Source organism: Lolium rigidum, chromosome 6, assembly GCF_022539505.1.
Source record: "Lolium rigidum isolate FL_2022 chromosome 6, APGP_CSIRO_Lrig_0.1, whole genome shotgun sequence".
Lineage (NCBI taxonomy): Eukaryota > Viridiplantae > Streptophyta > Magnoliopsida > Poales > Poaceae > Lolium > Lolium rigidum.
In genome coordinates, this window is record NC_061513.1 from 291,703,569 (window position 1) to 291,718,899 (window position 15,331).

The 15,331-nt window shown below is 45.8% G+C and overlaps 1 protein-coding gene across 1 annotated transcript; it reads right to left on the reverse strand.

Moving 5' to 3' along the window:
* Positions 1 to 956: 956 nt before the first annotated feature.
* Positions 957 to 5,981, reverse strand: LOC124664363 (U-box domain-containing protein 52-like). Its single transcript, XM_047201901.1, has 10 exons — positions 5,844 to 5,981; positions 5,311 to 5,572; positions 4,936 to 5,155; positions 4,730 to 4,853; positions 4,626 to 4,628; positions 3,861 to 4,073; positions 2,852 to 3,349; positions 1,535 to 1,915; positions 1,169 to 1,279; positions 957 to 1,034 (listed from the first exon to the last, which is right to left on the reverse strand). The coding sequence occupies exons 1-10, from the start codon at positions 5,979 to 5,981 to the stop codon at positions 957 to 959; spliced, it is 2,028 nt and encodes a 675-aa protein (XP_047057857.1).
* Positions 5,982 to 15,331: the final 9,350 nt, after the last annotated feature.

Below are 15,331 nucleotides of genomic sequence, written 5' to 3' on the forward strand. Positions count from 1 at the left end.
GATCATGCAACATTTGCCTCCAAGGACAAGAGAGGGAATCACCATTGGACACGTGGTGGACAGGAGGCCTCACGCTGATCCTCTATCACATTGTTAAGGGGGAATAAGAGGAGACTTATAGAGCATTCATCAAAAACCATGGGATCCTGGTGGAACCCTTAATAGTAATGTACTGAGGTTGTTTACCCTTTACATTGATATGTTTATGAGAGGACGGTTGAACAGATGGCTGGTCTACAACCGCCCTATGTGAAGTATCTCCCATGCACATATATATAAAGAATTACTAGAATAATCTAATCTTTGATATTCCAAATACTAGAGATGAATCGAAGATTTTCCAAAAGCAGTTTAGCCTACTTACAGCACACTGTTTTCATTTTCATTAGTTACTTTTAGGAATTTTACTTTTACTATTTAGCACACTCAATCAACCTTATTCACTTTTACTTGAAATTAAGTGCATCCTTGTGCATTCTTTTGTAAGTTGTAACAAGGAACACATATTTTATCATAGACGGTAGGCTCTCTGTGGGATCGATACTCTTATTTCGAAATTCACTTGTGGTCCCACACTCCTGCCGAGGGGATTTGTAGAGGATTGGTGGAGGACAAAGGGCCGACGTCGGTGTGGTTGAGTGGGAGGTGCAGGAAAGAGTCGTCTACCATGACAGGCTGCGGTGTCGCAAGTGAGAGTTGAAGGGACCAGCCAGAGAGGGAGGCTCTGCTGGTTGTGCGCTTGAAGAGAGAGGATCAGCGCCACAGGCGTCCGTGCATGAGGAGTGTGTGTTTTGTCTGGTAGGTGGCCTACACTAGTAGGAAATGCTCATTAGTGCCGTGTGAGTCGGTTACTGGTGGGCCCCCTCCTAAACCTTTGTACTAGCACGTTTAGATACTAGCGCGTAAACCTCAAACGTCATTTCGTTGACGGACCTACCATCCCGCCATTTGTTTTCCTAGAAGAGGGCAGATTCCTCATTGCTGACCTCCGTCGAGGTGGAGGCCGCAAAGACATTCAACTCCACCTTCAATAACTGCATATCAAACCCGCACCAAGGTCGCATGGAGTCTATACGCATCCTTCAGATCCAGCGCACCATCAAACTGATCGCGGTGGCCACCGTTTGCGTCTGCTAGCCCAGAGAAACCCGCGCAGGATTTTGTTAACCTGCTTTAGCGTCTTCTTATCAAGACCTAGTACCATCAGCTGGTGCAGCGGGATTGCTGCGAGTACCAGACGGATCAGCGCCAAACACCCTGTCCTAGGCATCACGAATGCCTGCCAGGTAGGGAGTTTGTCGTTGCTAAGCATGTTGTTTGGGTTTTCATTCGATTTCCCTAATAAACTGGACAACTTTTTTGCTTCTATTAATAATGCAACGTAACATAGGAAAACTCTCCGTCCTTGGCTGGCAAAAAAAAAAAAACTACTGTACAAATGAAGACTGAATCTAGAGCAGACACGGAATGGGATAAAAAGTGTCGGTCGCTCTAATTTCTGTATTTCCTCAAAAGAAAAAAAAGGTGGACTTACCTTCTTTCCAACGGTGTGCATCTTCTTACACTCAGTGTAATCATGAAAATCAAGGTCGCAGGCTTTGACATCATCAGCCACGATGGCGTACCAGACATCGAATTCCACATTGAACTGCATCTTTTCTCCTGCATCTTCCATTTCATATCTTCTTACTGTGAGGTATTCTGAGGACAGTGGTGGCAGGATTGATATGGTTTTGTTGAAGAAGTAACCTTCCGCAGGTTTTTCTTTTGTGCAATGTATGGAGAAACTAACATAGGATTCTGTAGTGTTGATTATTTTAATTGAAGACAAAACAGTTTTATCTGGCACCATGGGAAAACATACTTCCGGGGGGTCAAACAGGATTACCTCATCTGAGGTAGATACACTTATTATCTGCAAAAGAAGAACATAGCCAAGGATAAATCGGTCTATTGGAAACATTCAATTAGAGAACATTAACTTGCAGTGAAACTGGTATCTATGATTAAATGTGTAATTCGACATTTCAAGTTTTTTTTGTTTCAACTATAGCCCATTTCACTATTTTGAGATAATTTCCCAGCACGTTTTCCTTTCAAGACGTCTATACTAAAATATTTCCAATGATAGTTATTAATATATAGGAGTAACTCAATAACAAGCAGTTATCCAGAAGTAACAAGTATCCTATCCGACAGGGTCCCCGTCCATATCTTTTTTCCTTGAAGTGTAATTTGTGAAAACAATGGCGGTTTTGGAATTGAGGAATTGAGCGAGCATATCACTGGTTCTTTTCAAACTAGAGTAAAAATCATGGACAAAAGTGGGAGTGGACTATGTACCGTGAACACAAATGGACATTTTTTTATTCCTTGACACCATTAAGCAGCAATAACAAGATTGATGATGTTTGAATGGGGAAGTAGGTGTGATGATGAAATAGGCACACATCTGCTAGAGACGTGGATCATGTTTTTCATGGAGATGAGCGGCTACTTAGCACATATACTATAATCGAATCAAATAAATAACGTTCAAGATTATGTTGTTAGTCAGAAAACAAAAGTGACACATATTTGTACTGTCCAGTGATAAATTTTAATTTATCTACATTTACAATTTCATAAAACGAATAGATGAAACTATCAAATGAAGGAAACAAAAACGAGACTAGAATATTGTCCAACCAGAAAACCAAAGTGGCACATATTTTGACGTACACTGTTAATTAGTTTACTATGCACATGCGCCTATACCCCAGTCGACTAGATCTAAATTCTTAAACAATCACAGATTCTACTAAGGAAGGTAATTAAAACTTCGCAAGTTTAATTAAGTAACTATGCTCACCTCGGATTCTGCCTCTGTTGGCGGCACACTGGACTCATGTGGACTATGCAGACTTCTTGTGTCTGAAATTATTAGGGACCCAAGTGAAACATCCACTTTGGGTGCCTCGGCCTTATATGTAACCGTAAGATTTACTTCATCTACCAATTTACCTTCCTCGTTATGGAATATATCTTCAGTTATATTCTCAGTCATAAGGCTGTCATTTACTTTGGTGCTCCGCACAATGAAATCGCCAATGTACTGCCAATCTTGTGGTACCTTTTCTAGTGATTGCAATGTTATGTTGACACTATACTTTGATCGTGGAGCCACAATGTCTTTCTTTGGTTCTATACAGTATGGCAGGGGGCTCGTTGTTTGGATGGCGAAAGCAATAAAATCATTTGTCTCGTTGGTTAGCTCAAGTAAGCATGAATTGTGATTGTTGAGCTCGAAAGGAAAGCATAGCTCAAGAGGCTCAATCCCAAGCATGTCATCATCAAAGTAGGGGCTTCTCTGCAAGAATCAAACAAGATGCGTTTCAACAATGAGATGCACTTTTCCTAGAATCTCATGAGCTCTGTTTTCATTAGGGTTGAAAACTTATAGAATTAGAAGAGTAGGCAAAAGGCAATGAATGTTTTTTATTTCACTTAAATGTTTGGACTAGCATTGGGGGAAATTAAATATCAGGTCGTGGTAATAGGCGCACTCTCTTGCATGTATGCTATATCACTATCACTTGATCTTTTAACATATATGGTTCCTTAGCGAAAAGAATGCATCTTTTCAATGCGAAGGCTGGGGGTCTGAACCTCTTTGTCGAAAGAAAAAAAGCCGGAGAGAATGCATCCACATTATGAAGCACAAATGTAAGACTCCTCTCCTACAATGTACACTTTATTTGTTTTTTTTTTCGTGTACATCAACATGTAGATAGCCCTTCCCTGTGGAGCAAGTCATAAAGGCTTTTCTTTCCTTGTATTCTATTTATACAATCAAAGTTATGAGGAGCACATGAGCTTACATGGCCAACCGTAGATTCATTTGCATTGCTGACTTGCCTATCCGTGCTTTCCAATTCATTGATCCCACGCACTATGTCGGATATCAAAGGCCTCTTATAGGGGTCCTTTTCCTGGCAGAGTAGCCCAATCTCGATGAGTTTAGTTATCTGTTGGTATCTAAATGGTGTTTCTTTCCCTGATTTATGACATCTATGCCTCCATCTTCTAAGTACCTGCCATTTGACAGAGCTGCTATAGTGAAGAAAAAATAATGCCAGCAATTTGTATAGACATAGGGTAGACAAACCATGTCAGCTTGATTCTAGAATCAATTCATCAGTTTCTTTAGTTAAGATCTCTTTTAAATTGTAGCACCATGATGATGCCACCCAATGCTTGGAAAAAAATTTAACTAGAAGTATAACTGAAATGTAATTCCTGTTTCATTAGGAAAATTTCAGGGTGCTCAACTACTATTTATCTTATTTTCCCTATGAGAGAAAAATATGGATCTTAAAGTCAGTTGAAAACACATTCAGTTGTTAACTAAGTTAGTCGATATTACTTCACAAGATGAATAAAGTAACAAGGTTTTGGACCTTGGTGCCTGGTCCAGCCACCAGGAGTACCCACTCAACAAGAAGAACAAAAACAAGAGGCACAAAAACACGTGCTTATTGTCTCATGCGCAATATTCTATGGATTACCATTAAGCTAAATATACATCAACATGCCACTAGATTACTCACGTTAATCGAAATAGTATTTTTAGGCTTATACAAAACCTTCTAACGATATGCAACAAAAATATTTGGACAAATCTGTAAAAAGGGACCATCTACAATGTAAAACACACTACATTATCAATTTATCAAGAAAAAAACCTTACATTGTTAATATCGGGAACACTCCTAAACCCTGTCACCAGTTCGATTATTATGATGCCGAGGCTATACACATCAGACTTGACTGACATTTTGCCATTCTCTAGGTATTCTGGAGCGGTGTATCCTCTGCATGAGATTCTATTAATTATAGTAGAACACTAAAAATGGACGGGAAGGTATTGAAAAAGTCATGTGGTAAATTGCTTACAGTGATAAAAAGCGGGTTGTACTTTTAGTTTGTGAGTTATCCATGATCTTTGATAAACCGAAATCTGTTATTTTCGCTACCATATTATGATCTATTAGTATGTTGGCCGGTTTCAGATCCATATGAAGAATACGTTTTTTCATATGAAGATACTGCAGACCCTCGCATATTCCTTTTATTATGAAATAACGAGTGTCCCATTGAAGCCCCCTTAATTCATCTGCAGAATAAAAAGGCAGAAGAGCATGAGGTCTTTCAACAATTATTTGTGCACTATACGAAAATGATATTGTTAGGCTGTATCTTATATAATTGTTACTGAAGAGTACTAGGAGTTAAAAGAGAGAGAAGAATTGCCCACATTCCAGAGTGTACCTGCAATATATTTGTCTAGACTCCCGTTGTTGATGTACTCAAAACAGAGTATTCTTTCTCTATCCTCTGCGTAGATGTATTCTTTTGATCCTTCACATTTGATTGCTTTATGCTCTGTATTAGAACAGAAGCCAAGAAATTTAACTATATTCTTATGATTTACATTCAATAGGCTGTTAACCTCCCGGCGAAATAGCTTCTCATCTATTGTTTGGTTGTTCCTTAGCCTCTTCACAGCAACTTCTCCATTTTTTAGGACACCCTGTTTAAACTCGGTTCACATTAGAAAATATTGAACATGCAATGCAACAAGTTGTGAGAAAATTTGCCATGCATGCATAGAACTCAACTCTGGCAGCATATATACTACCAAAGTATTTTGCTTTGCAGTATAGCACAGAGACATAGCGATAATTTTATAAAAATTCTCTACCAATGGAACATTTGTCCAGTAGTTTTATTTTTCTCTCTTGTCAACCGCATGAGATATTTTGGTTGTTCAACCCAGATTTTCTGTGCAAAGTGAAGTTTACCTTGTAAACGGTTCCAAATCCGCCAGCACCAATTATTCGCTCTTCGGAGAAATTTTCGGTGATGCTCTCTAGAGCTGATAACTTTACATCTCTTGGCTCGATGCTTCCGTGAAATATGCGCTCCAATACGTCCTCCATGTTTCCCTCGTCTTCCTGAGTACACACATCATGCAATTTCCGACATTAGCTACATAAATCTAATGCAATTCCTGAACCATGAGACTAAGCATCCAAACAACGAGTTGTGTACCTATTGGAGACTTGTGCTAAGCCCTGTCCCTACCTATTAGAGGGGAACTGTGCTTAGGGGATGTCCAATGACTTGATCAAATAAACCCTGCATTTTAGTGAAGATGCAAAAGTTGGTCTGAGATGTAGACTACGGTAGATATATAGGCTTGAAAAGTGGGGAACTTGTTGTTTGTACTTCTTACAGGCTAAAATTCGCGGCGCGGAGTATATATCTGAACTTAGATGGAAACAGGAGCAAATAGAATCAAACAAAAATGATATGCATCGCAAACACAGTCTAGATATGTAGAGCTATTTTTAACAAATGTCTAGAGCTACATGCCGACAGAGATTTCAGCAGATCTTACCAAAGTAATACAACAGGAGCAAAACAAACCAAAATAACTTAGGACCGTCAACTTTTACATACCTGATAGCAGCAGAATGGGTGAAGAAGATAGGAACTGTATTCTGAAATGGGCAATGAAACGCTATCGTTGATTAGTGTCCTGATCTATATCAGGGGGAGCCTAGCTACCCTCCAAGTCCCCTTCATTTCTTTATTAACCATTCAAATAAAAGTCTGCACACGCTCGCTCCCATGCATTGACTGCCTCCCGATGAAGTTCCACTGGGGTGTCATGTGAAACGATGCACGCCGGTTTTTGTGTACAGTGTACTAAAATACAAAAGCAACGTGTAAATCAAACAGAAGGATTAGTTTTGTCATTGGTGCACGCGCTCGTGACAGTGACGGTGCTTTCGTCGACTGAATATAGGATTATGTTAACGTCGCAAAGCTGTCCAGCTGAACAGTAGTATGATCCTTATTGTAGGACTGACAGTACTTTTGATAGTAAATTAGTAGGCGTGGTAGCAGTGGGAGCTCTGACGCGATCCGCATCCCCAGGTTTTTACCTGTACTTTAAGTCCCTCCCCTTGCCGTGAATCGGGCCGTTGTCCGCTTCGTCGCGCGCACCATGCATCGCTGGTCATGCCGCTTGGTTTTGTTCAGTACCGCCGGAGTCGCTGTCAGTCAAACTAAATTTCTTAGAACTGTCGTGGACCACGGATGAAGCGGGTGTCATCGTGGTTGCCCGGCGGTCAGTTGCTGGAGGCGCCGGCCAGATCTGGGAAAATTTTAGATAACTGTTTTCTAGCCAGGATGCCTTACTATCCAGATAATTTACGCGATGTGAAAAGCGGGTCGAGACTGGTAGGTCTCTCCGTGAAAGGTCAACAAATTTGGCTCGGGGGTCCCATACAGCCTGACATGAAATTCAGAAAAGATATAATGTAAACGCAGCTTTTTCTCTCTCATGAAATTCAGAAAATCTAGTTTTTTCTCCACAAATATATTTAGATGTGTTTTACATATCTATATTCAGTTTGCAAGTGTAAACATATTCTTATTCACATATTTTTAGTGGAGTAGTTGTTATTGTTGGGAAATTAGCACACTCAAACGTGATCTGAAAATACGCAGCGGAACCGCATCATCGTGCACCTGGACACGATTGAGGACTACAATGTAGTCACTACAGCACGGCGCCACTCGATTTCTTCGGCTCCAGCACCGACGCCGCCGCGTTCAGGCCTACACGGGTCAGCTTCGATTGGCATTACCTCACCGTCGATGGCATGCCGCCCACGCCCATGCAGAACGAGGACGGCGACGAGATTCTGGCGCGCGCAACGGCCTTTGCTCGGTGGGGTCGTGGCGGTACACGGGCCGATCACCCGCGCGTGCACCCGCGCCGTGACGACGACCACGACCGTGATGGCGCGGCTCAAAGGGACATGAGGACCTATGGGGACCGCCGGGACGCGGAAGGGAACACCCGTCGCGAACGGACTCGCTCGCCACGACGCCGTGACGTTGGGAACGGGGGCTACGGGTGGCGCCACGGCGTCGACGCTGCCATGACTGACGCCCCGCCTGCTGCGACCCCAACGCCCACTGCTCCAGACGCTAACCTGCGCTCCTTCATCCCTGAGCAGGGTGCCATGCTGCACGCCGAGCTTTTGTCCTGCCTCAAAGACGCAGTCGCGCCTATCCTGGCAGAGTCGGCGGCGCTGCGTGCACGGCGGGGCACGCCCTGCGCTTCCTCGACAAGCCCTGCGGGCCTCTGCCTCCACCGCAGCCGATGTAGCCGCTACTCGTTGTCACCAACGACCTAGGCGCCATTGACACCCACGCCCGGAGCAATGCTGGCGACCCCTGCGACCATAGCTTCTTTGAACATGTGCCTTCCATGGAGGAGGTTGGCCTCGTGGGCCAGCTGGAGCTGCTCCACCTCTCACCACGCGCCTCACGAGCTCGTCGACGAGGGCTGATACGTCCAAAACGTATCTACTTTCCCGAACACTTTTGCTATAGTTTTGCCTCTAATTTGTGTATTTCGGATACAACTAACACGGACTTACGCTGTTTTCAGCAGAATTGCACTGGTGTCTTGTTTTTGTGCAGAAACTCAACTTTCAGGAAAATCCCCGGAAATAATCGCAATGGGCCTATTTTCACAGAGAACTTACGAGGCCAAAAGGGCAAGCCAGGGGGGCCCACGGCCCCCACACCATAGGCCAGCGCGGCTTGGAGGGGGGGGGGGCGCCGCCCTATGGTGAGGGCGCCTCGGCGGCCCCCCGACGCTCCCCTTTCGACTACTTAACCCTTTCGACCTAAAAACGTCAGGGGGTTCGACCATATTTCCAGAAGACGTCCAGAACTCCGCCGCCATCGCGAAACTCCGCCTCGGGACCAGAAACTCCGTTCTGGCACTCCGCCGGGACGGGGAATTGGAGGGGATCATCGCCGCCATCACCACCGACGCCTCTCCATCAACCAGCCATGCTTCCCCCATCCATGTGTGAGTAATTCCCCCGCTGTAGGCTGAAGGGGATGGTAGGGATTGGATGAGATTGATCATGTAATAGTCATAAGATGTTAGGGCATAGTGCCTAGTATCCGTAGATGGTACTTTTATGATATTGTTGCAACTTGTTATGCTTAATGCTTGTCACTAGGGCCCGAGTGCCATGATTTCAGATCTGAACATGTTATTGATTCATGAAGATATTCATTGTTTTATGATCTTACCGGCAAGTTGTATACACATATTGCTGTCCGGAACCCGAGGCCCCAAAGTGACAGAAATTGGGATAAGCGGAGGGGAAGGCGGTGATGTGAGCATCACATGTGTTCACGGAGTGTTAATGCTTTGCTCCGGTACTCTATTAAAAGGAGTACCTTAATTTCCAGTAGTTTCCCTAGAGGCCCGGCTGCCACCGGCTGGTAGGACAAAAGATGTTGTGCAAATTTCTCATTGCGAGCACGTACGACTATATACGGAACACATGCATATGGATTGTTTAGTACTTGGATACCGCTTTATTATTATCTGCAAATGCTCTGCCTTGATTGTTACATGAATTCTCTTATCCATGCAACGCCCGTTTATCCATCCTTGTGCCTACAGTATTTTAATCCTGCTGTTTACTAAAATCACTACTGCTGTCTTTGTTACACTGCTGCTGTTATTTCACTACTCCTACTGCTATAAAACTGTTGCTACTGATAAACTCTTGCGAGCAAGTCTGTTTCCAGTGCAGCTGAATTGACAACTCCGCTGTTAAGGCTTACAAATATTCTTTGGCTCCCCTTGTGTCGAATCAATAAATTGGGTTTTATTTCCCTCGAAGACTGTTGCGATCCCCTATACTTGTGGGTTATCAAGGGCCTGTGCTCGGCCTTGCAGGGGCATCCCATCTGCAACAGCCCTTCTCTGCACGTCACGCCAGTGGTGGTGAATGAAGCCTAGGACGCCGCGGTGCACTCGCTGGCCTCCCAGGGCGCTGCGATGCCGCCTCTCTCAGAGGTGCCACTCCTGCCGCAGCCGAAGCCCACGCCCACGCCCTCGCCTCCTCGCCAGGCTCGGGAACTGACCTCGTCCACCCAGGATATCCATGACTCCGTCGACGCCATCCTGCAGCTGCATGATTTCATGGCGTCTATCGCCGGCCCGGTTCTACTGCCTCTGCTAGGCACGTCCTCCCTGCGAAAGAAGAAGAAACCTACTGCCACCGCCGACGAGCCGAGACGTAGTGGCCGAATCGCCATTAAGAAGAAGGCGCGTCAACTCAGCGATGGATCCGTCGTCATCCAGGAGCTCATCGCCAAGGTCTGCGACATACTTGCCCCGGCTGCATCGTTCGACGATGCCTCCCTCGCTGCTTATCAGCAAATGTTCTAGAAGGCTCCCCTCGCCGCGGCCTCGATCCAGGCGCTCGGGGCTCTGGTCAAGAAGTTAAAAAGGTCAAGAAGAAGGGCTCGTGGCCAACTCCGTGACTGCAAGTGCAAATGTTTAGTAGACTTTGGGCGCGTTTGGTAGGCTGTGAGCCCTTTGGCTCTCATCAGCCCAGCAAAAAACGGGTCATTTGGTTGCCTGTAAGTGGTCCGCGTTGTGGCCCAACAGGTTATCAAAGCACCCCTGGGAGAGGCCCTGGAGGAACGCCCGAATCGGCAGTTTCCAGCGGGCATGTCTCGTTGTCGTGCCATTTTGCACGACCGCGTACAACAGTTGCACGCGTGGAGAAGTGCGGGAGACAACGCATCGCCTTGGTCCTTGCTCCCTGATGCGCGTAGATGTACACGTCCGTTGGGAACCCCAAGAGGAAGGTATGATGCGCACAGTGACAAGTTTTCCCTCAGAAAGAAACCAAAGTTATCGAACCAGTAGGAGCCAAGAAGCACGTGAAGGTTGTTGGTGGAGGAATGTAGTGCGGCGCAACACCAGTGAAACCGACGCCAACGTGGAACCTGCACAACACAATCAAAGTACTTTGCCCCAACGTGACAGTGAGGTTGTCAATCTCACCGGCTTGCTTGAAAACAAAGGATTAAGCGTATCGAGTGGAAGATGGTGTTTGTTTGCAAAGAACAAGAAAAGCGATAGGAATGTATTCAGATGTAAAAGAATGGACCGGGGTCCACAGTTCACTAGTGGTGTCTCTCCAATAAGATAACTAACATGTCTGGGTGAACAAATTACATGCGAGCAATTGACAAATAAAGATTCAATACATATCAACGATGATTACTATGTGATTTAATCGGGGCATTACGACAAAGTACATAGACCGCTATCCAAGATGCATCTATGCCTAAATAATCCACCTTCGAGGTTATCATCCGAACCCCTTCCGGTATTAAGTTGTAAACAACAGATAATTGCATTAAGTATGGTGCGTAATGTAATCAACACAAATATCCTTAGACAAAGCATCAATGTTTTATCCCTAGTAGCAACAAGCACATCCACAACCTTAGAACTTTCTCGTCACATGTCCCAGATTCAATGGAGGCATGAACCCACTATCGAGCATAATTACCCCCTCTTGGAGTTACAAGTATCAACTTGGCCAGAGCCTCTACTAGCAACGGAGAGCATGCAAGAACATAAACAACACATATATGATAGATTGATAATCAACTTAACATAGTATTCTCTATTCATCGGATCTCGCCAAACACAACATGTAGCATTACAAATAGATGATCTTGATCATGTTAGGCAGCTCACAAGATCTAATACAATGAAAGCACAAGCGGAGAAGACAACCATCTAGCTACTGCTATGGACCCATAGTCCAAGGATGAACTACTCACGCATCAATCCGGAGGCGGGCATGATGATGTAGAGCCCCTCCCGGTGATGATTCCCCTCCCGGCAGGGTGCCGGAGGCGATCTCCTGAATCCCCCGAGATGGGATTGGCGGCGGCGGCCTCTCAGTAATGTTTTCCGTATCGTGGCTCTCGGTACAGGGGGTTTCGCGATGAAGGCTATTTGTAGGCGGAAGGGTAGGTCAGGGGGCGACGCGAGGGGCCCAGACAACAGGCCGGCGCGGCCAGGGCCTGGGCCGCGCCGCCCTGGTGTCTGGCCACCTCGTGGCCCCACTTCGTCTCCCTTTCGGTCTTCTGGAAGCTTCGTGTAAAAATAGGTCCCTGGGCGTTGATTTCGTCCAATTCCGAGAATATTTCCTTACTAGGATTTCTGAAACCAAACAACGAGTAAAAACGAGCAAGCGGCACTTCGGCATCTTGTTAATAGGTTAGTGCCGGAAAATGTAAAATAATGCTGTAAAGTATGTGTAAAACACTCAAGTATTGTAGTAAAAGTAGCATGGAACATAAGAAATTATAGATACGTTTGCGACGTATCAAGCATCCCCAAGCTTAGTGACATAGGCATCCCCAATGGGCCTGCCAAAGATAGGTACCCGGGGTTTACTGAAGGCCCAGAACTCGAAGATTAAGAAGACTCGGAAGCCCATTTAGTGATTAGGAAAGATAGTTTGTATTAGGAAAGATAGAAACTTGTAATCTTACGGGTTGGATACGAAACCCTCCCGAACTCTGTAACTTGTGTATTACGAAACCCTCGGCTCCACCCTCTATATAAGGGGGAGTCGAGGGACGAAGAAAGGATCGAATCTACTGTCAACATAACCCTAGTTTTCATAATCGTCGAGTACTTTTCGCCTGAACCTTCGAGATCTACTTGCCCTCTACTTCTAGCAAAACCCTAGTCTACAATCTGTAGGCATTGACAAATTAATCCTTTGTCAATTGGCGCCGTCTGTGGGAATTAGAGGTTGCAAGGAGCTGATCTCGATGGCACGTTCAAGATCGTCGAGTTCGTCGGTGGCTAGCAATGCGATGGATCGAGGTAACCGGCAAAAAACTGATCTAGTAGATTTTATTCCTCACCCGCCCTCCCGTATGGATGCATGTGCCTATCTGGAGGAGTCCATCATCATGACGTTCGGAGAATTCCGATTTGGCGTCAACAAGGAAGGATCCTACCGTCTCGAAGTTCCGATCTCGTCGGAATTTTCAGCGGTCGATTCTAACTTTTCATCGAGTGACGAGGAGTTTTCGTCGCCACGCTTCGTCGACAGCAAAGCAAGCGGAAAGCTCGCCAAGATCTTCAGCAACACATCCTTCGAGTCGTCTGCGGACTCCTTTATAAGCAGCGACTTCGACAGCGTAGACAGCCTCAACTTCATCGACAAATCTGCTGCCATCGGAAAGGTCTTCACCACTCTATACGATGGTGTCACCAATCCTGACAAAAATCAATACGCAAAATATCATCAGATCTATGCGATAGAAGAGGCAGGCCGATCAGAACCGAAACGTCGAGGCTTTCGATGATTTGGGAAATCCTTACATCGATCCCGCTGATCTCAGAAAAGGCCTAGGCACTAAATACGTCGGGTCCTCACCCCGAGAAAGAGTACAGCTCCCGCAAGCAGCGTGGGATAGGGCTGCAAGAGCCATGGATGGTTCAGAACCTATGACCACCACTGCTACTGTACAAGAACTTCAAGCATATCAATATAGACTTGCTCGGGTGAGCAGAGAGTTGGCAAAACAGACAGCATCCCTGAATAGGAGAAAAGAGGCAGCTTCCGCATCAAGCAGGCGCCGAGCAGAGTTAAGTCGACAATCAGGAACTTCGGGAGACAGTCACAGAGAAGCTCGGAGGAGAGCAATGTCTCGGCTGCAAAACATACCCGAAGCAGAGAGAGGAAACATAATTCAAAATCTCGACATGTCCTTTATGTCGATTGATACAAGGGAAATATCATCCCGAAAACGCCAGAAGCAGGGTACATGGCAACGCAAGCTTACATCCTCGCGTCCAGACCACCCCCTGGGGACCCGAGAGAAGCATTGTTTAATATGGCAATGGCGGGAGTTGGAGTTATGGGAACAGCGTTCGCAACAACGCCTCCCGAAGAGAATCCTAGGCAAAATAGTCCACGACCCACCGCAGCAGTTCAAGACCCACCAAGAACAAGTGGAGCAAGAGACACAACAGTCAAAGTAAGGGTGGACAGAGCGCGACAAGAAAGAAGGGAGCGTCAGCACTCACCAGAAGTTGCCGACGAAGATATGTGTGGGCTCCCGTGCTTCACGAGAAGAGTTCGAAAGACTCGAGTCCCAAAAGGGTTCAAGCTACCCGAAAATTTCAAGAAATTCGACGGTCTGCAGGATCCTGAGGATTGGCTCGTGGATTATCTCGAGATGGTGAAGCTGGTAGGAGCAACCAGAGCAACAACTATGCAAAGTATCCAAGTTCACTTGAGCGGTGCCGCAAGATCTTGGATAAAGAAACTCCCCCCAAGTTCCATTGACAGCTGGGATAACTTTGAGGACATCTTCGTGAAAAATTTCCGATCCACCTGCAAGAAACCTGCGTCATTGGAAGAGTTGAGGGCGTGTCGACAGAAACACGACGAGTCGATGAGGAAATATATACAGCGGTGGAACATTATAAAGAACTCGGCAGAAGATATATCTGACGAAAGGGCAATAGATGCGTTCGTGGCAGGAATTCGGCGAGGAGATTTCGTCGAGGACTTAGGGAGAACTAACCCTAAGACCATATCAGCACTCATGGAGATAGCCAATAAGTGGGCAGATGGAGAAGACGCAATATACAACAAGCGACACGAGTCGCGCGGAAGAGGATCGTGGTCGAAATTATCAAAATAGAAGGCGATTTTCTCGCCGGTTCTACAACAACGATGCTCCCGGCCATATATCGGCTGGCTTTCGAGGAAATCCTGGAGGAAACAGATCGAGATGACTATCAAAGGAGTAATGAGCATCAAGGCGACAATAGAGGCGATTCTCGCGGCAACAGACAAAACAGTGGACCAAGGTTTCAAAGACCTTATGTGTCCCCCGAAGAGATGATGAACGGTCCGTGTCAAATGCACTTTTATCTTGACAATAACGGAAAGAGGCAGTCAGGACATCTCCAGAAAGATTGCCGAAATTTTCAGGCAATGTTGCGAGCCGCAGGAATCGCAAATACCCAAGCCATGAACAGAAATCCCCAGGGGCCAAGGAGCGAGATCCACCTTCCACCTCCTCCCGCAATCACGGACGAAAATCGGCACCAGCTCAGAATAGCGGCAGCACCACACCCACCTCCATATGTTGATCCTAATTCTAATGGTGCGGTCTCGATGATTCAGAAAGCTAGGCCATCCAACAGGGCGCGGAAGGTAATCTCACGACAAGTGTTCATGGCGAGAAGATGCCTCCACCAACGATCGAGTACTTAAATTGGTCGGGGCAAGACATCGGCTTCACAATCGCGGATCATCCGCGGCAAGTTCCTCGACCGGGACAATCGGCACTCATCTTACCGCGGTAATTGCTGGTTTTGACGTATCGAGAGTTT